The sequence below is a fragment of the Manacus candei genome, unplaced genomic scaffold (genome assembly GCF_025592945.1).
Source record: "Manacus candei isolate 608988 ecotype Guabito, Panama unplaced genomic scaffold, ASM2559294v1 h1tg000037l, whole genome shotgun sequence".
NCBI lineage: Eukaryota > Metazoa > Chordata > Aves > Passeriformes > Pipridae > Manacus > Manacus candei.
The window spans coordinates 153,224-176,351 of record NW_026138085.1 but is presented as its reverse complement, the minus strand read 5'-3'; the positions used below and the strand labels follow the sequence as shown (position 1 = coordinate 176,351).

General features: G+C 47.5%; 1 protein-coding gene across 2 annotated transcripts in view; it reads right to left on the bottom strand.

The window, feature by feature from the left end:
* The window catches only part of FGF18 (fibroblast growth factor 18), a 73,553-nt gene that overhangs the window by 11,879 nt on the left and 38,546 nt on the right, over nt 1-23,128 (bottom strand). For both annotated transcript variants that reach the window (XM_051793823.1, XM_051793822.1), the window contains exon 5: nt 5,891-5,997. In XM_051793823.1, the coding sequence (XP_051649783.1) occupies nt 5,891-5,997 (107 nt within the window). The remainder of the gene's footprint in view (nt 1-5,890; nt 5,998-23,128) is intronic.

The following is a 23,128-nucleotide window of genomic DNA, read 5'->3' as shown; positions in this document are numbered from 1 at the left end:
ACTCACACCATGTCTCTGAGAGCACTGTCCAAAGTCTCCTGGAGCTCTGGTAGCCTTGGGGCTGTGCCCACTGCCCTGGGGAGCCTGGGCAGTGCCCAACCAGCCTCTGGGGGAAGAACCTTTTGCTGAGATCCAACCTGAGCCTGCCCTGACACAGCTCCAGCCATTTCCTCAAGTCTTGTCTCTGGTCACAAGGGTGAAGAGATCAGTGCTGCCCCTCTGCTTCCCCTCAAGAGGATGTTGAAGACCCCAATGAGGTCTCCCCTCAGTCTTCTCTTCTCCAGCTGAACACACCAAGTGCCCTCAGCGTCCTCACACGGCTTCCTCCCAAGCCCCTTCCCCATCTCCATGTCCCTCCTTTGGACACTCTCTAATGGCTCAATCTCTTCCTTCCATTGTGTCCCCCCAAACTGCCCCAATATTCAAGGTGAGGCCGCCCCAGGGCAGAGCAGAGCGGGACAATCCCCTCCCTGATGCCCCAGGACAGGGTTGGCCTCCTGGCTGCCAGGGCACTGCTGACTCAGGGTCAACTGGGCACCCACCAGGACCCCCAGGGCCCTTTCCACAGAGCTGCTCTCCAGCCTCTCGATGATGTTTGGGGGGTTGAATGGAAGGAAAGAATTGCTGATTTTAGCTTCCACTTCTGCTTTTAATTTCATGAGAATCTCAGCTTCTATATTTTCAGAACAATAATTCAAATTTTTTTCCATGGGTTGCAGGAAAAAAGCCTGATCAGGTGAATGTAGAAGATTCCAATGGCTTACCCAAAAGAAAAGTGGTTTTGTCATCTTATTGCTTTTAAGACCTTTACAATCTTGCAGGCCCTGATTCCAGATTTTTGGTCACTTGAGACTGATATCGAATCAGGTCCCCCTGTTCAAAGTATGGCAGGGTCCAAGACTGCTTGGCTTCAGGCTCCACTGAAGGCATTTATTTAGATGACTTAAACTAAAACAAACTCACGGGGGAGCGAAAGCCTGGGAACAACTCACTTCAAAAAAGGACCAACCTCTCCATATGAAGAACCGGATTGCAGTTCAAAACAAGATCTGAGTGAGACCCAGCAAAAGCCATGTCAAGTTTTGCTTTCAAATGAGATGCCAAGTCAGAATAGTTTATGGTTGAACATGCCACAGAGAGATCCACAAAACGCACACTATTAAACCCGACACCCCACCAATTCTGGTCATGTTTATGTTGCAAATTCAGCATTCAGCTCCAGAAATTGTTAGGTTTTACAAGCCCCTTTCAAGCAACCTGAGTACTGTGCAACTCCAGGAAAAAATCTGGATAAGCATCAAACCCCTGTGAAACTCAGAGTTCTGCCCCAAATCCAGTTAGGTGTGGTTTTAAACATCCAAGCTAAGGAGGGCAAACACCTCATCTACTGCATTAGAGTTCCAAACTGCAAACCTCGGTGTGCCCCTGCCCTCGCCACACACCTCCGAGCAGCTCTGCAGCACACCCGGCTGCCAGGACAGCCCTGGCACACCAGGAGGACTCACACCCTGCCATGCAGGACTGGGGCATGTAAAGGGCATAGGGCTCAGAGCTCATCCCTAAGTCTCCTTGCCTCAGCCCCCTGGCCTGGAGTCTCCACCAGCAGTGTTTCAAAGGCAGCTTTTCAAGAAATCTTAACCTCGACCTTGACCAAAGCCAATCGATGAAAAAGCTGCTCCAGGTATACGAGTAAGGCTTTGGAGAATCACCTGGTCTCTCCCACCCAGGTAAGTCTCCTTGTCCTACAAAGGATGGCTCCCACTGAAGCCCCTGGAGTTCCTGTAACACAACACATGCCCTCTCCCATGAGGCCAGAGGGGTTATAAAGGGCCAAGAGCACATTCAGGGGCCATAGCGGGTGCCTTCACTCCTTGATGCTGTCACAGTTTTTTAGCCAACTTTTCTGAGTAAACACACACATGCTTCAAGAAAACCCCTATTTTAAAGCTGTAATGTAAACAATCCCAAATTATTGCTATCCCCTAAAGGCTACTGCTGGCAGGCATCAGTGATAAAGCTCTGCCAGAGCAGTCTGGCATCTAGCAACAATTTGTTTGTTGTCCTGCAAAAATACAGAGAGCCTTGCCATATGGTATTAGCAACTTTCTGGTAACATTAAGAAATATATTGGCTTAGAAAGCAGTTATCACACCAGAAAAAAATCTTATGTCTGAGAGGCAGGTCTATGTTGTAAGTGGCAGCAGCACAGTGGTGCTGGTCAGGGAGAGGTGGTCAGCACAGCCATGCCACCTCCAGCCCCCAGCACCAATGACATGCCCCTGGCACTGCCATGCTTTGGCTGGCACAGTTTTTTTCAGGAGCTGGACTGTGCTTGAGGGCACAAGCTCAGCACTGCTTGTCAGTGCTTTGTGAGCGCTGAGAGGGCTCCAGCGCTGCAGACGTGGCATCAGCAAAGCTGTCCCTGGAAGGCACCCAAATTACCTGTCCCCAGCCTGAAGCACTGCCTCGGCCATCCAACTGGCCATGGCTTCCTACCTTTCACCAAACACCTTTTCCCCACTGCTCACATTAAGCTCAGAGAAAAATTCTTTAACAAAAATAATGCTCATCTACTACAATGATTTTGAGAATGTGTGGACACCAGGTCACTAAGGATTTTTGAAAGAAAACCTAAAGAGAGATGGTGCAAGTCAGCATGTGTTTTTGGTGGGAAACCACCTATTTTATAGAATCACATGCTCTCAGGCTTCAATTCTCAGGAGCAGAACTGATGCAACGATGCAGTTCTCTCAGGATACAACTTTAGTGCCCTCACTTTCTGTACAGTTCGAAGGGATGATTTGTGATAGACCTCATTCTATCAGTTTTCTAACTCTATTCCTATTTCTGGAGTTTTCTCTGTAGCCACATCCTCCCTCAGAAGAAGGACTCCTCCACTTTTCCAGCAGTGCAGGAGTTGCCTGCAGAGTTGCAGTATCAATGGAGCAGCATTACAATGGAGCACAGCACACAACAGACAGTCACCACACTGCATTCTGAGTCCCAGCCCACTAAGGAGATACATTTCAGCACCACCACCTTCTTCTCCTTCCTGGAAGAGCTCAAGGAGTCACTTAATGCACTGAGAAGTGGAGTTGTTCTCAAAATGAAGCCAACAGGGAACAATATCGCTGCTGGATGTGGGAAATCCATCTAATGCCATGGAAGAACATTAGTGGGATTGCTTGGAGCATCTTCTGAAGACACTTCTGGATCAACTCAAATATGTGCTTAGCTCTTTCCCCATTCTTCTCAAATCTTCTGCATTCCTTACAGACATTACTTGTCTCCCCTGCTTCTGTATCTTGCTCTGAAAAGTGGTGTCTCCCTTGCCACAGTCTGCAGTAGCACCCTCACCTCCCACATGGCAGCTCTGCAGGAAGCCAAGTCCATTCTACCCTGCCCTTGGACAGCCCAGAAAAACAGGGCTGTTCTCTCCTCTCCCTTTACAGGTGGGAGTGTAAACTACCCTCCTTATGGATACCTGTCATAGCCTGCTCCAGCCCATAATACACTTTCTAGGTTATTATGGGACATAAAAGGGTCTAAATTCAAAGCAGGTTTTCAACTGGGGGGACTCAAGACTGCTGACTGAGGAGCAGAATAAAGCCAGATGGCATGTGCTGGTATTGTTGGGGATTATGCTGTGTAAGGCAATAGGAAATGAGCAGAGGAAAAGACCCGGTTTGGTCCCATGGTTCCTCTCTGGCCAAATGAACATACTGGGACAACCGTGAAACAATCAGTTTATGGGTTTCATTCCCCTCCACCCCCAGACAGAACTTAAATATTTGTATAAGCCCAGGCGTAACTTTTATCTAATGTTTTCCTTGGGGTTTACTAGCTGTTTAGAGCATTCGAGCTAAAAAGCATTCCCTCAAACTCTTGCCACAAAGAGAGTTGAAACTATGATAATAATTAAAACCACGTTCTTTTGGTATCAAGAAGACATGCTATTATTTTCTTTTTTTGCGCATGAGAAGCTGTTAATATGGGCAACACGTCTGGAACATTTTCTTTCCAAATGCCATGTCCCATACCCCCTCCGGCTCAGGTCGGCTGGTTTGTGAACTTGTCAGCAGGCTGGGGTGGGAAGGCTCATATTTACAAGAATAGACTCATTTATTTTTTGTAACAAACCATTTGCCAACTTAATGCTATGAAAAGCATATCAGGGGGGAAAAAATGGTTCATGCTGCGTGAAAGGTGACGAGCTAAAGAACTGTCCTGCCTTGGCACCCAATGGACCAAATCAAGGGATGAGTCTTAAATACATACTATATACAAATATAATGCATGTTTTGAAAAACAGGTGCTGACTTTGCCAGGATGCTCCTGGGCACTTAGCACAGAGCAGGAAAGGCTGTGGGCTGCACCGTGTGCCATTGCTGATCCACTTGGGGAAAGGTCTACTAAAGAAAAAGGTAAGATTTTGCGCTTGTTTCACCCCATCTAATTTGAGTGCCTCTAAGGTCTCCATAACTGTGGTATCAGCACCTCACAAACATTAACAAAATTATCCTTATAACATTGCAGGGAAAAACGCTATCGTCACATTTAAAGGATGGAAAATTAGAGCACAAAAAAAATCAAAGTCAGGTTTGTGTCCAATGCAACCTTTGAAAGCATCCAATGTGTATCCTGAGAGGCTAAATCTGGTTAAAACAATGAATTTCCCTGTCCAAGATCAAACTACAGTGTCTCACGCGGTGTTGCAATCGCACTGCACAAGGGCAGGAAGCAGAGAGAACCGGCTGCTTCGGTCCTCCCGGAGCACCAATCTCCAAGTCTCCCCCAGTCCAGAGCAGTGCTCTGGATGCCTCGACAGGCAGCTCCGAAGCGGGTCAGGCACAGGGCACAGCTGGCAGCAAATGATCTGGACTGAGCCTCGACAGAGCAGCCACACTGCTCCCGAGGAACACACAAGGGGAGGAGAGGGGGATTGCTGGGGAGGGCAAGTGTCACCCCCGGGACCACAAAAGTAAATAATTTTTCATCAGAGCCATTTGGTTTCTGATTTTTGTTTGGGAGCGTGGCTTTCACTGCCTTGACTCAAGCTTTCCTTTTTCACAGCCACAAAGATGCTAGATTTGAATGCCTGGTGGTACAAAGTGTGGGCAGCAGGGTTTGGAAGGCTGGGATGTTTTATTTTCCTTTTATTTTGGTAGTAATTTAGCTTTGCACAAGCCCCTGCCTGCTTAGCAAGCCTCCAGCTTCACCAACAATACAGAACTGCCTTAATTACAAAAACAAATTAATACAAAAAAAAATGCAAAGAAATTAAGCTAGATGGGTAAACACATTGTAATTTGTTACATGGTTCCATTCAGGGGGGATCCAAAGTAATAAAAAAATTCCTGTAACACTGAATCATGAGGCCCAGCTCCAGCACGGTGCTGGAATTCAAGCATGAGTTCTGTCACACCATCCTCTGGCTCACCACTGAGAGGAAGGGGCCTTATGTTGCCTACACCCCCCGCGGCACAGTGCTCCACTTGCCCTTTTATTTTTAATTTCCCCCTAAAAGGAATTTTTGAGGGAAATTTATATTCGCATTTCCCCCCAAAGAAAGACCAAGTAAGGAAGTTATTGTGGAGTGCCATCCATGGCACTGGGATGCTGACATGACATCTCATGTCAATTGAACACAACCGTGAAGCATGAACCCATCCACATCTGAGGCACCACTGGAGATCCCAGCCTGGTTGAAGGCTGTCTGACAGGGGCTGGGGAGGCTGGGAGGGCACGGGCAGCCTCACAAACTCCACATCCCCTCCATCCTGCTTCTCATTTGAGGCTGACAGGCGAAGCTTGAACACATCCTTACAGCCGTGACGAGGCTGCTAAGGGTAACACTCAGGTTACAAATTAATTAATAGGAAACACTTACCTTCCCCACTAGCTTGCCTTTCCTGTTCATGCAAAGGTAGAAATCTGTCTCCTTCCCTTTGATCCGGACTTGACTGCCAAAAGTGTCTGTTTCCACTAGAAGCTGGGCTTGTAAAGGAAGAAGAAAAAAAAACATTTACCAGTGTGGTCCCATTAAGTCACAGGGTGCAACCTGCACTGTCCCACTGCCTCCAGCTGAACCACCCTGGGATGCTCCGCACAGGAACAACCCAAGGGACCACCCTGAGGCTGAGCTCACAGCTTAGTCACAGGTGCAAAACTGACACCTCTCCACTAACTCCTGCGTGGATGGTCCAGGTTTAATGCTGGTTTTAGCACAAAGGAGGCATACACATGTGTGTGCTCCATCTGTCCACACCAACCCCGCCACCCCATCAGCAATATTAGCTTGATGTTAAGCCCTTTAAGATCATCGAGTGCAGCTGTTCCCCCAGCACTGCCACAGCCACCACTAACCATGTCCCCAGGTGTCATATCTGCACGTCTCTTAAACACCTCCAGGGATGTGACTCCGCCACTGCCCTGGGCAGCCTGTATCAATGACAGTGCTCTCCTTCACATTGCAGGAGGGTTCTTGGAGGGTAAGAACATAGATTTTATTCTCATGAAGATGTAAGCTTACCATGACAAGAAAGAAAATCCTTTCCCCATAGCCAGCATCCGTCAAACACTGCATAGAAGCGGTCATGCCACATGCTCCTGGTACAAAACATCGCAGTGATCTCCTGAAGATCACCACAACAGCTAGCAGGGGAGAAATTTGGCACTGCTTGTTCTGTCTGATACACACTCACCCTGCAGATGTCCTCCATGTCTAGCTGTGCTTCCAGGATGCCACAAACTGCCTTCTGGCAGTCCAGGTCCAGGTCTTCAACTCTCGATGGGACACATACGGCCAATCCCACAGTGTCTCACACATTTATTGATGCCAGAGCTGGTTTGCAGCATCACCAGGAGCTATGGCAGAGGACAGATTTCTGCTGCATCTTCCTAAACCACCTGCTCTGACACAGCTGTATCTGCAGAAGGGGCCAAGCTGCCACCTAGATGAGCAGTGTGCCATCATCATCTCAAAAACCCAGACACATCCAAATTCAGCCTTTTATTCCAGCTCTAATCTAAACACAAATTCCAGTCATGCTCAAGATTCAGATTCCGGGAATTTCCCCGGAGAGGCAGGAACAGGCAGACTGGACATTTTGCTTCAGATCCATCTCCGATATGGAGGGGGAGAAAGGAGACATGGTTGAAACACAATGCAAGAATGTGTAAGTGTCAGCAAGTGCAACTGCATGGTCCTGCTCTGGAAATACTCACGCCTGTAAGATCCCAGCCTTGCCGTAGAAGCACGGCTTATGCCAAACTCTGGAGAATGTTTGATCTGTGCTGCAAAAAGTCACATTCTTTTCAGCATTCATATTTCAAGCTTTAAAGCCCTCTAAGAGCAAATACATTCATTGTAAGGATTTACCATGGGGATAGAAATGGGAGTTTGTTTCATTTAAACACATTAATATTTTTCCCACTTGTAAAGTCAGCTTTTGGCTTCTGCAGCAGAGCAAATATCACAAACTTTTAACTCACAAGGGCCCTAAACGGAGTTTTCCCTTTGCAGCTCAGTCACATCTGCAGGTTCAGGGGTTTCCAGTTAAATCTGTTATCACAGGGGATATTTAAATTATAACTTCTTTCTGACAGCAAGTGGGGTAACGCCAGTATTACAGCAGAATATTAGTTGCAATCGTGCACAAATATGGATATTTATTTAAGTTTTTCAGAAATGCATCATGGGCTTGGGAGTTGGTGATGGAGAGCAGCTTGCAAGGAAAAAATGGGTGCTGCACGTTTTCTCCCCACACCTGCCAAGGTGGTATCAAACCTGTGACCACTCCTGTGGGGAAAGGCCACGTGATCCAGAAATAACCCATCACAGTGAGAATATCAAGGTGAGCCCAGTCAGGATGGGGAGGATGGCACAGGGCCAAAGAACAGTCCTCAAGGATGACCAACATGGTAGATAACCTGGGGAATGCCCACTGCTCCAAGAAGTTCAGGGAGGCTGCTCAGATGCAACACAGCATTAATAGACAAGGGAACAGCAAAAAACCCCTATCTACCTTTGATGACTTTGAAAGGGGTTCCTCTAACAGGAGTAGAGGGCTAATGGCCAATCTCAGAGAGGGAGAGCAGCAGTCAGCACATGAGTGAAGGTTATGGAGCCAGCAAAGACTGGTCCGAGAACCACGGCCAACGCCCAGAGCACCAAGGAGTTGCCCACAGATCCACAGTGTCCAAACCACCCAGGCACACAAGCAGATGCGGGGCCACCCACCGAAGGGGTCAAGCGAGGGCTCCACACAGGCAAGAGCAGGATGCCACAGGTTCCCTTCTAAGCTGCAAGGCATTTCCCATCCATTCCAGCCTCAGTGCTGCAACTAAAGCTGTTGAGAACAGTGAATATCAGGCACCAGCTTTGGCCAGCCAAAGCAGGAGCTAATGCCGACAAAACACTCCAACACAAGAGCCTGGAGTTGCAGTCCCCATGGACAGGCAGCAGCTCACACCTCTCTGACACAGATCCCCATGAGCAACCCACACTCGGACAAACATGGGGCACGCCGGCTCACACTCCCCACCCCCTCGCTCTGCAGCCAGTATGAGTAATATCCAAGCTGATTTTAATTTGAAAAATATCACCTTAAAAAGATGCCGGTTCCCTGCTGTGAAAATTAAAACCATCTGGATGGAGTGATTTCAAATAATTAATCTAGGTCTCTTTTGGCACCCCGCTACTAATTAAAATATGATACCTTCCTCCCCCTTTTTAAATAAAAAATTTAAATAAAGTTTAAAGATCTAATAAAATAATGTCATAATTTAGAACTAAATGGAAGTCACCTTTCCCGTGGGCCGCAAAGGTTACAGCAGTGCTGAGATCCCTCCCAGGCTGATGCCATAGCCCAGACCAAGCAGCAGTGGATAAGCAGCATCCAATGAGACACCCATGCTAGCAAACACACCAGCATCCACAGCCCAGCGCCCCAAGGGGCCTGCAACCCTCAGAGATCATCCTGCACCCAATGGCCAGGAGTGGGGAACACAGGGAAGGAAGTTCAGCAGATGATATCTGATCCCCACTGTGGCCTGAGCTGCCCCAGTACAGGCCAAGGCCACCCCCAGGTACCCACTTCTAAAAAATCTGAGTCTTATGATGTTGGAAACATCTTCTTACTTTTAGGGATCCCTGACTGCCTTTCCTACAAGGGAGACCAGTGAGGCTTTAGGGTGGGTTATAACCCAGTTGGCTTCCAGTCTGCAGCATCCTTGACAGCTGATGCTTCTTTGTAAAACAGGCATCTCCCTAAATTCTCTGAGGAGCAGGGACAGGGACCTTGAACAACACATCTAAAATCAGCTGGGATGAATCCCAGCCCTGAATGCTGCAACAAGATTTCCTGGGGGGCGGAGGCTGACCCAGCACAAGGGGCTGCTGGTGTCTCCCACCCCACTCACAGGCAGCAGCAGAAAAGCTCAGTCATTAATTTTAGATTAATTCAAACTGGACTTGGCATCTGTCTCCATGACAAAGACGCCACGGCCACAATGAAAGCAACAGGGAAAATCCAAGAGAATTTCCATGGAGAGCTCAGGTAAAATGAGTCCCACCATGCTGGAGCAATATCCCCACAGGACTCTGCTGCTCAGCACACCTGAATTCCAGCTTCATCCATCCCTGGATACACTGTACAGAGATTACAATCTTTCTTTTCAAAGGCCCTGTACTCCAGTCTTCAGATCAGGCATTATTGTTTAAATTCTTTGACAGCTAGATATTCTGATATATTTTCCAGGGGCTCGGGGGGGGAGGAAAAGAGAAAGGATGTCTTTAGAGAGTGAGATCTCCTGCTACATGCTTTTGTGCTTTTGCCTTATTGGCCCATTTAACCTAAACCTTCCTGAAAACTCCCACTGGAAGAGACTGGAATTCCTCACAAGTCTAGGTGAAAAGGATTACATATATATATGTCGAAAAGCTATCTTCCAGCTAAGAAAACATGAAGTCAGGGAGATATGTGAAGGTGGCAGAAAATATGCCAAATTATCTTTCAAATATTTCCTGGGAGTGGGAGGACGGGAGCCAGAAAAGCACAGGGAAAGAGAGGAGAAAGAGGACACCTGAGAAGTGTAAGGTTTACATGTACCTATCACAAAATCCTCAGTTTCAGATAAATAAAAAGAGAAAGGAGAGAACACAAGGAGCGTGCAGAAGGACTGGATTTTTTTTTGCAGGTAAAAACCTTGCAAAAGGAGTCATAGAGAGAAGGAACTACAGCCACTGACACTGCTCACAGGCACCCTGAAGGCAGCCAGCTAAAACAGATTTGCAGCGGAAAAGACTCTCACAGAGGACCAAGATTCTGTTGCTTTAGTTGCACTTCTATTAATGAAACAAAGTCTCTTAGACTTGAAACCATTTCCAGTGAATGAAGAGGAAGGATGTACTGATACCCTGAGGCTGGGAGCAGAGCATCTGGGATAGAGAGCAGCTTTCCCATTTTGTTACTCTGGCGCTATGAACCAAGACAAAGCACATTTCCATAGTTCATGCTGTATATATTGCATCTGATGGGAGAGCAAAATCCACTCTGGTAAGACTGAATCTTCTCGTGTGACTCCCAGCACAGGCAAGTGTGCTTAAAATAGCTGAAACCTGTTCAAACACTGTCTACCCGCTACTAAAACCACGTGAATCCCTTACATGACCACAACATAGGAGAGAATGACCCTGTCTCCACATTCATGATGTAATGATGAGGGAATAACGCCAAAATTAGGTAAAGTCTGGAGGGTCTAATGAAGCCCAAAGGCTTCATGGACCAGTAAGGGAATCTAAGCTGCATCCCTAAGTTTTGTTTGCACACTTGCATAGTCCTGCAAACTGTACGATATTTAATAGTTATGAACAATAGAACCCAACTCCCCTCTCAAATATTCAGGTGCAAATCAGGAGTAACCACCCCAATCAATGAGGCTGGTGCTCAGGAGGGCAGAGCTCTGACCCACATACCACTGCAATGAGCTCATCGTGTCTGTCCTGAGTGAGCAGAGTATATGTATGTCAAATTATTAAAAGGGATGTTGGTGGGGAGGAGCAGTAAGAGCAGCTCCAAGACCCAGGCTCCAGTAATTTTCATTTTTAAGCCACCACTTTGCACGAGCCAGGGAAGGGCTCGGTGTCAGCGCAGGGTCTGCCTGGGGAGCAGTGCTCCCAGTCCTGACACAGGCTTTTAAAAATGCTGTTACCTTAAATGAGGTTTTCTTTTAAACACCATATCTGTCCCTCACTAACTGTTGCAGTGAGAGACAAAGACAATTTGGAGTGTGTGGAGTGTGTGAGGCCCCTCGGAGCACCAAGTGCCAAGTCTCCACAGCACATCTTTCTGCCCCATCATGGGGTGGGAAGGGGAATAGGACCAATGGCTCTGTGTGAACAAATGACAGACTGCAGAGACAACCTGCAACCTGCAGAACAGCCTCAGTAGCTCTCAGGAACTAGTCAGGTTAAATATTTGCATGGGAGACATCAGAAGAAAATCTATAATGCAGCAGAGACCTCAAAGGCACTTACACTGCAGCAACCTGATCCTGTAAATACTTCCACACAAAGGACTTCACACACATCCCCATCGGAAGTCCCTGGAGTGCTGATAAAGACCCCTGTACGGCCTCAGGGTCCCACCTCTACCACCGCCTGCAGGGTGGAACACACTGGGAGAGCAGCTTTGGACACGGCTTTGGTGAGAGCTCCCCCCTCCCCAGCCCAGGGAGCTGTCTGCTCCCCCTGCCCTTCTGCCACTGCCCCAAGGGGGATGGATCACAGCATAAGGACCAACGTTCCCCTTCCTGGGAACACCACCTGGGACACCTTCATCTGGGTTTCACCTCCGCACAAGCCGATAAGAGCTTCGGTCTCTGGGAGATGGTTTCGGGCACCCCCATCCACAAACAACGACCTAACACCAAGAAGGTTCCTGTCCCACTTCCAGTGTACTGAGCTATCCCTTGGCACTCCCTGGGCATGTCTACGGGACACAGGGCCAAGACATGCAGAAATATCCGTGTCGGTGCCAACCATGCCAGCCTGAGTGCCCAGCCCAGGACAGACCTGCAGGCATGACACACTGTGCTGCAGTTAACCCACAGAGCCTGAGATGTTCAGGTCATAAAATATCACTCACACTAGTGAAACCTCCACTGTTTAAGCCATTCACAGAAACATGGAATCATAGAATGGTTTGGATTGGAAGGGACTTTAAAGCTCAGCTAGTTCCAACACCTCTGCCGTGGGCAGATCAGGTTGCTCAGTGAGCCACCCAACCTGGCCTTGAACATTACAGAGGGCTTACCTAGAGGCATGTGCCCACCCAAAAAATTCCCATACCAGTTCAGCAGTAGCTAACAAGTCATGCCCAGGGAACGATGCTGAGCTGCTGGTGTTCCCCAAGCATCTCAGGGACCATCTCGGGGAGGTTCTGCCTCCCCACCCTGTAGGAGATGTATTGTTTATGACAGAATGGCAATATCAAGCTAAAAAGGGGATTCTAAAACAAAGAAGTCCTCTTCTCTGAACTGCCCAGGCTCCTATAGGATGACAAAGCTTCCAGACACAGTCCCTACAAACTCACTGTTATTCACCACATCTTGGGAGAAGCTTAATTAAAATGTGCTAATCTGAGTCTTTTATTAGTCCATGCATAAGGAAATTGTTTGATAGTTTAGTTGATGTAAGATCAGAATAAATACAAAGGTAGGTCTTAGAGATTTTTGTCCAACTTATATAAAACTTTAATAAATCCCTGAATCTGTGACTCTGTGAAAAACCAAAACAAAAAACCCACAAACAAACAAAAAAACTCAAAAACAACAATAACAACAAAAATTTGAGCTATAAGTACCATATTACTGGCCCAAGCCTGTACTACCCACAGGTTGGTCATCGTTTACCCACAAGAAAAATGAATGTAAAATACTGTCATTCTGACATGGAGCCATTTGCACCCATTAGTAGATCTAAGAAAACAGAATTAAGTGGTGGGAGATCAGACTTGGCCTCTTGCAGATGTTTTATACATAATTCACCATAAGAGACACTAAAAATATTTTGGCAGTTGCTTCAATGATGGTGAATAAGCTTATTTAGACAAGATTCAGTAAAAGTGGAGACGGATAGGTTGTGTGCTTTAAAATGCCTGGGTGGGAACTGCAGTGAACAAATTCTGCCCTGAACTTTGCCACCTGCAAACTCGCCATGACTAAGAAGTAAGCCTGGAAAGAGAAACGTTCAAAATGTTAGCACAGAAATTCCTCTATCTCACCAGGGTGTCTTGCAGCCTCCAAACACAGCTCAAGTGGACAGTATTTCTACACAGGCAGGAAAACTGCTTGACAAGTCACCAGGCTCTGAGTTTGGAATTAGTGAAGGATGAGCCTCAAAAAAGTTCAGAAGCTCTGTTATGCTTGAAAAAGCACCTAAAATGAAAAGTAAAGGGCCAAACCCTAATGTCTTTGATCATTCTCATTTGAATAAACTCCTACTGACACAGTCAAGCCCAACAGACAACGACCTCAGAACCTGGCCCTGAGCACTTCGTTGAAAGGCATCCAAAGCACTGGAGTCTCTCGGGTCTGGAAAGAGCATGAACCTTTCCCATCCCCACAGAGGGTTAGAATTACCACAAGAACAAATCCTGATGAAGTTATTTTGACTCTCTTGTTCCCAGTCTCAGCTGAACCCAATAAAAACACTGATGTACACAAAAATAACAATAAGGAGAGAATGACAACTACGGGAACCCCATGTACTCTTGTTTCTCCAAAGCTGCTCTACTTGTGGCCAGGAGCACAGGACAGACCACACATACCCTGCAGCGCTCACCCTCCTCCCTCAGGCAAGCTGAGGGTTGGCTGCTCATCCTCAGCGATGAAGGAGGTGTGATGGCAGCACCACCATATCCTCTTACCAAGGAGTCCCAAACACATCAAGCTCTCATGTGTGCCAACCCTGGGATGGTTTCACACACTCCATCCAGGTTCCACTGTCACATTTGTGAGTGCTCCAAAACGGGGCTGGTCGGGAGAAATGCATAAAGCGTTTCCAGTGTTAGCTGAATTAAGATTATCAAATGTGCCCGATACACAAAGATGTTAAGTTCTACCAAGCAAGGCTCTTATTCTGTGCCAGTAAAAGCTGAAATTAGGATAATTAATTTTATGGATCAGAACATAAGCATGCTCACGCATTTTCTCAAAGGGGCTCATTGTAATCTTCCCTTCTCCAGAAAGTAAAAAATATGCTGAAAATAAAGTTGCAGGATGCTTTGGTGTTTTCAATGGGATTCTTGTGGCTCTGGAATCCAGAGGAGCGGAGGCAGCAGTGCAACCCAACAGAAGAAAATGTTCTGGCACATGGGGAAAATTCCTCTGTGTTTTAAGATTTTAGCAGGGTTTGCTCTTAAAAATGGTTGCAAACACAATTTCAAAGATATCTGACTTCCTAATGCTTGTGCTGCTGAAGCTCCCTTTTCCCAAAAATTAAAGTATTACTAAATGAAGTATAGAAAATCATCACTCTTAGGTAAGAGTACACGAGAGTATGACTATTTTTGGGTAAGGTTTAAAAGAAGTGGACAAGAACTGACCCTCTACAGCACCTGGGGACACACACCTGGAACCAGCTGCACCCAAAAGAGTTCCTCAGGTGAAGGACCTTGGGGAAGGGTCCTCTGCACCAGTCTCTTTGAAAAGGTTTCTCCCAACAGACATAGCACAATTCCTGCAACTATTCTCAGAGCAGCAGCCACAAATATAATGCAACAACCAACAAAAATCAGGTATCACATTAACTCTCCCTTTAGCACCTTTGGTTTCACATATTTATTTTTGGAAATGCATTTATCATGAGACTTTTCTTAAACTGTTACCCCTGGTCCTCAGCATATGTAAGACTATTTACTTGCCTTTTACTGCATTTTAATTGCATGAGAAATTTTAAAAGTTTTTTTTTTCTTTTCTAGAGTCATTTGGGACAAAAGGCATCTGGCACTGGGCATTTAAATAAGACCTGTCAGAACTGTAAAATTAGTTTTATGTTTTAATAAAGGCACTTTAAAAATCTCAAATATAATTCTGTATTCAAACCATAAGCATTTGGATTAAGAAAAGCAGATCCCATGTTAAATCTTAACATAAAAATTAAATCAAGTACAGAACTAAGCCAGTCCTCATCTGTGGCATTATAAACAAGAGCAGCAAAGAAAAGAGGTAATATCTCCAATAGTTCATTCTTGTGGTATTCTAAGTTTAAAGAATCAGCATTAAGAGAATAAAATCTGTATGATTTTATACTATTTGTTATTTATCTCAGTTCATCTGGAGACTCAGGTCACCTTTAAAGCTCAGACTCAATCCCGTGTTTCCATCCAAAATTTTCCCAGTCCTTTCTCTCCTCACTGCACTGGAGCATCCTGCCCTCCTCTCCCCACCTGAAAGGTGGGATGTCCCCCTGAGATGGTAAATGCCCTGGCAGGGGACACCATTGCTGCAGGTGTCCAGCCCATACCTATCCAAACATGGATCAACAGAGCTTGTTTAGCTTGGAGGACACTTTGATTAGTGCTGTAATCAGCTCATAATTCATTCTAGAAGTCTTCAGACATAGAGACAAAGGACAAAACCCAAAGCAGAAACCTTCCTTCCAACACTTGCTATCCCACTTCCTATCCTGCAAGCACATCCCTCCTCCCCACTGGGACACCTTCTTACTCTCCTCTTTTTATCTCCCTCCACAACTTTTGGAGTGCATAGGAGAAAGGAGTTTGCCACTACTATTTCTACACAGCAGACCTGAAATATTTGCAGTAAGTCATGATGGCCACATCCACGTGCCAAGCAGGGTTGCCCCTCACTTTTGTCACAAGGGGAAGAAGCCACCTTAGACCTCTGCCAAGGTGGCCAAGTCACCCCCCACTGCTGCCACCACTTGAGCTCAGCAAGCAGCAGTATGACCCAGAGCCACTGGCAGAGAGGAGCCCAAGGACACACCACATGGCCCGTGGGGCAAGAGGCAGCCCTTGGCCAACAACACCTGCTCCAAGAGCGTTAGAGCCTGGCAAAAAGCTGCTGACTGACCTATGCCAGCAGAGAGCCACTTCTCCATCCAAGACCCCGAAGGAGCAACAGAACCAGCTAAGGTGAGCTAAAGAGCTGCTGCGCAAGCTCCTGGTGGGGAACTAGCTGGTCTTTAAGATTCCTTCCAAACCAAACCTTTCTGTGATTCTATGAAAGCAGATAGCTTTCCAGGTGCCCCCCAGGCCTGGCCCTCCTGCGAGGTGAGGATGCGGGTGAGGGCAGCGGGAAGGGAAGCGCTGCAGGTGCAGGCGGGCTCGGGGCAGCCCAGCCGGGCCACCCCCTCCCCACCGCCAGCTGCCCAACCTGGCACTTCTCCGCAGGTCACCTCCGGTGTGAGGAGTTACCGCTCATCCCCCAACAGGCACGATGAAAAGGAGACAAAAAAGCAGGATGCTGGTGAATGACAGCAGTGGGTGGCCCGGCCCCGGCCGGGCTCTGCACACAACAGGCACAGCCAAGTGTGTCTGGCCGCAGACAATGATGAGGCTGGAGGTGTGTGGGGCGGCGGCGCTCGGCCGTTCTCACGGCGAGGCACCGGGCCATGTCGGCCCCGACAGCCGCCCCTCCCGGCTCCCACCGCCCCGCCGGGCTCCGGCTTGGTTTGTTCTGTGTTGTCCTTCCTGCCGCGACATTTGCAGCTCTGAAAAAAAAGCAGGTCAAACATCCTCAAATGGTGTATTTAGTGCTTCCCCTCGGGTTTCCACGGCTTCCCTGCCACGTTCCTCCGGCCTGAGGGGGTCGGGCTGACCCCTCGGCTGCGCTGGGCGAGTGGCTCACATTAAGTGCTGCTAATGCGTTTTGCATTTCTGCTCGGGGGCAGGAAATCTCAACTTCCAGTGCCAAGGGGTTAATTATAATTTATATAGCAAGATCTCAGGCTGGGGTGGGGAGTGTTTCTCCAGCTAATTAAGAGGTGCAATTACCTTTGAGAATCAAAGGGATATTCTGGTACCCAGCTCTGAAAAACAGATTACAGGCACTTAAAACACAAGGACATCTTTGCTTCTCTACATGCTCTTAGTTTTTGCTGTTGATCATTAAAAACAAACTGTTATATTCCTGATCCATCATCACAATGTCTTGCTGACCACCTTACAGAAGCCACTGCAGTGGGGTAACATAAAGCATTGCTGCTTTCCCTAGGATTACCTATACTTCCAACAACATGCCCATCACCTGCTGCTTAAGGCTCTGGCAAAACTTTCTGCTTACTAATTAACAAAGCTTCAAAACCTTGAGGTGGGTAACACCTAAATAGCCCATTCTAAATAGTCCTGGACCGCAAGCCCAGGACTACTCACTCCCAAGGCAAGCAGTGGGTTGATGGATATTGTTGTATTACTTGAATAATAATAATGACTGTATTTATTAGTAATTATTATTATAAGTAATAATTATAAATACAATATTTAAATTAATTATTGTAGTAATAAATATTACTACATCGTCCCAGACCACATGGCAGCCCCTCTGCATTGCCCTGTCCTACTCACTGGCCCAGTGCAAACAGGGTGACACCACTTGCTACACAAACCTTGGGAACTGTGGCCAAGGGATAATTAGCAGCAGCAGTACCCAGGAGAGACACAAGCACCCAGCATGGCCAGAGAGGCCAGTGGCAGCACCTGTGGAACACACCTCAGCAGCTCTTCCAGTGGGGAGATGCAGGGTGAACACTGCTGGGCAGCACTGGGCAGCTTTGGGTTCCCATCCTGCCTGGGGCTAGGGGATCGCTGGGAGCACGTCCATCCCCTCCCACAAGCTCCCTCTTCATCAGCACCTTGCCTTCATATTTGTGCAGCAGTTTAACAGTTACAGCTCTCTCTCGCCGCTCCCAAAGGTGACTCCTGAGCCAGGAGGTGATTGCTGAGCCATTTGCAAAGGGCTAATGTAATTGAACATTCAGATGTCAGGAGGAGGTTTGGGCTGAAGACAGCAAAAAAAAATTCTGGGGAACCAGTCCTGCTCTGGGGAGTCAGTAGTTACACATGCAACACAGGCTGCAGTCTCAGCTTGGCTTGGCACAGGCTGCACAAATGGATCTTCCACCATTCATTATTTTTTAGGGATGCATTAGGCTGTTGCTCTCTGGAAAATGAAGTGCTTAAGTTAGAAACTGATGCTGTGGAATTGTCATCAGCCCACACATCCCACAGGCTCTTAGGCACCTGCACCAGCAGCCTCCACCTTGACCCAGTACACAGCTAGAAGCAGAGGTGAGGCTGGCAGTGGCAAGAAGACCAACCCTTTCTCTAGAGAGGGGATTAGGATGAAGAGGAACGTCTGTCCATGTGGGTTAGAAATGAAGCTCATGCTGGCAAAGCCCACAGGGGAGCTCAGCAGCTGGTATCCAACATCAGCAACTCTCTACCTACGACTTGATTACACTGTGGCAGGTTTATCAGGCTGCCCTTTGATGTGCTGACAGCAGCAAACTGGCTGTGTTGAACTTCCGCCAAGCAGGCGGAAGCACACAACCCAAAAACATGCTGTGTGAAGCACTATTGTTAAATTAGGAGGAGATAACACAGTTGCCACCTTGGCATGGAGAGATGCTGACTGACACTGCTGCTCCCAGGAGCTCTAAGAACTCTTAGACCTGACAATCAACATATCCTATGACATCCATATGACAATTTTTAGAGGCTTTATTACTCTGTAAAAGAAGGCATCTCACTTCTTGCTGGTGCAGGCAAGAGGTTGGTAAAGGACCTGGCTTAGCCCTGGAGAAAGCAAGATAGAGATTACAAAACTGTTGCTTGTAGTCTCAGTTTAAGCCACAAACCTGCACAGCTTTCAGTGAAAAGGATTGTAATTGCTTCATCAGCAACATGAGCAAGCTACATAGGAAAGAAAAAGAAAGGAAGGGCAGATCCAGAGGGAAATAAATCTACACCAGCATTACCTTTCCCTACAGCTTGCTGTTTATTGAAGAAGCAGCAAAAGCTCCAGTGCGCTTCAGAATACAAACGCTGACATGGAAATTCAGAGACCTGAACCACTTCCAACAGGGAAAATATACTGACCACAGTCTCTTTGGAGGTCAAACAAAATCAATAGCCTTTCTCTCCACTCTGTCTCTAAACTAAGCTTCTTTCAAAGACATCCAGAGAAAATGGATCATCTTTTGTTGTTGTGTGTGGTTTTGGGTTGGGCTTTTTTTAAGTGGTCAAACATTCACAGAAGCATAAGAAACTCCTTCCTCCCTCAGAATACTGAAAGGATTGTATAGAGGTCAACATTGCCCATCAGTTTTACTACACAATAGATGAGTTATCCACTTCTTGGGGAGGAAACCAAGCTGGAAGCCGCTTAGCGCTCAGTAAGAGAGGAAAAAATAAATCAATGCATTTGCTTGATTGGGGTACATTTAAAGCTGGTTGTCAATTAGTTCAACACAGTTCGCTGTTAGAGAGCACAACAATTTAGCCCCAGGAGCTGAAGTTTGCTGCATTTCCTCAGATTCCTCCTGCTGAGAGACAGATATTGGCTGCAGCCAGGTCAGGCACTGAGGAGGAGGAGTGAGGCTGAAGGCACAGCCACAGAGTGAGAGCTGCTGAGAGGGAGGCTGACATCAGATGCAGCCAGGCTGGTGACTGCTTCCTTCCATTCAAAGTACACAGCAAACTGGATTCATGTACAGAAAGGAGTAGAGATGATAGCTGGTTATCACACAGCATGCTTCTCCACTCCCCAGCACACACCTTTTAAGATAAACTACAGTTTATACACCCTTGTGCAGAGGGTATCATCCTTACCATGTAAGTGGGTCACCTCAAGCTGAGGGAAACGGCAGAAGGACTAAAGGAGCAGAATGCAAAACTTTGCCTACATCCAATTTTTTAAATATGAAAAATTCTCAAAAATATCAATTCAAAAAATCACAAAGGGGACAAACCACAAAAGACACTTCCCTAAGGGTCCCACTGAATGCATCCAAAGGAGGACCACTGCATTCAGAGCAACGGATCACTGATGGCTTTACCTGCCAGTTCTGTTCTGACAATCAGTGTTGAAAGACACTCACCACAACACAAAACAATTCAGGCTGAGAAGGCTCTCCAGAGGTCACCCAGCTCAACCGTGTGCTCTGAGCAGGACCATCAGGGCTAGAAACTATCACTCCTTAGCTGTGCTCCAGCTCCCCTGCAACAGGAGGGGGATATGGTCTGTCTTGATAACAGACACCAACATAGGGGCTTTCTGAGACAGCCAACATCTCGATTTGAGCCCACCTCAAGGTTGTGGTTACTGTGTCACAGATGTGGCTGGAGAGGGACAGACATATCTGCAGCTGACTTGGGCCCCAGCACCAGCAGCACTGAGCACAGACCTCAGCAGGGCAAGCTGTCTACAGCCAGGATCGTGAGCCTCTGCTGCCCCTGCAGCCACTGTGAGACCTGTTTACCTAATGGGCATCCCACACTGCTGATGTTTGCTGCTGTCAGTACGTATACAACCTATGTTCAAGCCACTCTCTGTCTCTGACTCCCCTTCAAGCACAGCAGATGTGCAGCGCCAATATCCCGACTCCTCCACTGCCCTGCACTCGCATGTGCCCCAGGAAGGAGGGTTTGTTCCACCAGCCCACATAAAGGCCAGCTCATTTCTGAGTGAACATATTTAGCATCTTATAACTAGGATCTTAGCTACTTGTGCCCACACAGGTGTAATAGTTCCAGTGCTGGAAAATCCTGGCAAAGCTCAGAACAAGTTACAGCAATGGTGACCATCAAACGTTCACCCCAACCCCACTTGGCTGCAGGAACAGACAAGGCTAGTGGCTAGAAACAAAAGTGCTGTTTCTTTGCAATGCTTTTTATCTCCCCTCCTCCAATCCCCCCAGGTGGGACAATTTACCCAGTGACTCCAGAGCTCTTACATGTGCTTGTTAGCACCCCCAAATTAGTAGGTGTAAAGTCAATATCCTTTTGCCTATTTACTCCTAATGAGTCACCAGTCAGAAACTTCACTTGAAAAAAAACGGTTACAAATGCAGATGCAGAAGCAAATGAAATAAAGGCAAGAATCACAAACGTTGCACAAAGACAAGGGGCTGGGCACACCACACAGCACCAGGCCATTGTCACTGGCTCAAACCTAACAGCTTTGATTTACCTCCCACCGGCTAAAATGGTTTGAAATGCAAGGTCTGAACAAAGGTGCAAGACACAGGAGGAATGGGAGGCACTGCTGGGCACTTAATCTCTTTTCAGTCTCACAGTGGAGCTCCAGGAATGGCTCTGCAGAAGTCGGTAGAGTCTCAGGAGTGTAGGAAAGAAGATAATCAGGCCTTGGCTGTAACAGAGATTCAGCCCTGTGATCCTTCCATGCAACCAGCAGAAACCTTATTTGGGATTTACACTGAAGTTACCTTTAGGCAAGCTCCTTCACTGCTGGAACCTGGGGCAACATCACTGATCCCAACAGGACAAGACCAGCTGTAGGCAGCTGCGATGTCCGCCCTCTAACTCAACACAATATGTGATTCGAAACCAGAAGCCCAAAGTGTTCCCCAGTCTGCCTCAGCACTCACCCCTGCAAAAACCTGCCAGAGCAGTAACAGTTCTGCAGCGGGGACACCCCTCACGCCCATACCCCACCCATGGCAGGTGTGGACACATTGTGAGCCTTGCAACTGCCCACAGCCAAGCACTCAGGACATTTAGACATTATTTTCTAGATTTATCTGGTGTTTATATGCCATCCTATTCCTGTTATTTCCCTGCTGCTTCTCTACACTGAGGTCTTAACCACCTCCGGAGGCTGTCCCTTGATGCTACATCTCCCCTCTCACATTCAACCACCCATTTCCTCTCCTGCTTGTCCTTCCAAAAGCACTTGAGAACATCGGGTATAAACCAAACCATGCCAGCCGCGCCAACTCGAAGCCAGGATCACAAACATGTCTCCTACCATATGCTCAAGCGTCACAGGCTTGCGTCACCATCATGCCACTCAGGCACAACATCCATTTCTTCTCTGTCCCACCAGCCCAGCTTTTGGATGAGATCCAGAAACAGCTGAGCAGCATCAGAGAACAAGGGCTCCTCTCCACAGGGCGACCTGGGACCAGATCCTTTCAGCCAGCACAGCTGCCATCCAGTTGTTGGAGAAGAGCCAGAACGCATCACAGCTAGAAGGCAGCAGGGTCACAGCAGATGGCAGGATATTTTTCTTATTGCTTTGGGAAGAAAGGCACCCTTTTTGGCAGCTGCGAAGGCAGAGGAGGAGAAGACCTCTGAGGCACACATTTCAGCCAGGAGAGAAGAGGGTAAAAGAAATCTGAGCACTGCCCAGTCATTCTTCAAGCACAGCCACTCCAGGTAGCATCAGTAAAGCAACTACAGCAGAAGTCAGGGACATGAGGCTCAAGAGACATCGAGAAGGTCTCAGCTCCTACATCATCATAAAAGCATGAATTGGCTGTTATGGGCGTTCAGAAAATACCGAAAATTCATCAGGGACCAAAGTGTGCGCTATTTATTGCTGGCACACACAGCTCATTAACAGGGATGCTCAGAGAGCCACGCCACCATCTCCCTTCAGCCCCAAAATGCTGGCTCTTCCTCACTGTAAGAAAAAATAGGGGATCTTTTTACTGGGCCTTCTCACTCCCTTTACTTCCAACTCGCCTTCCCCTTCTTGCGAGCGCTGAGACCGCAGACGCTCTACACGTGTTCTCCTCTGCATCTGACTGGCAGGCACTCTGGAAAATGCCAGTATTGGAACGGCCTGAATTCAGCGGTTTCTGAATGCTGATCGGACACTATTTCGTTCAAGCCACAGATAGTCATTTTTGGGGGGTATTTTCAGCTCCCTTTTTAGACTCTTACAGATTTCCAAGTGTCATGCATCAGCAATTTCTCCTCTTCACAGCTTCATTATTTTTCACCTTTCCGCCGAGCCTGAGGCTCGGTGCAGTTTTGTAGGGGCCTGGGTACTTCCCTGCTCTTCCAGACAGCCACGCAATGCTACTGGCGTTGTTGATGTTTGCTGTGCTCCACCTCACAGCTGCGGAAATTCCTGA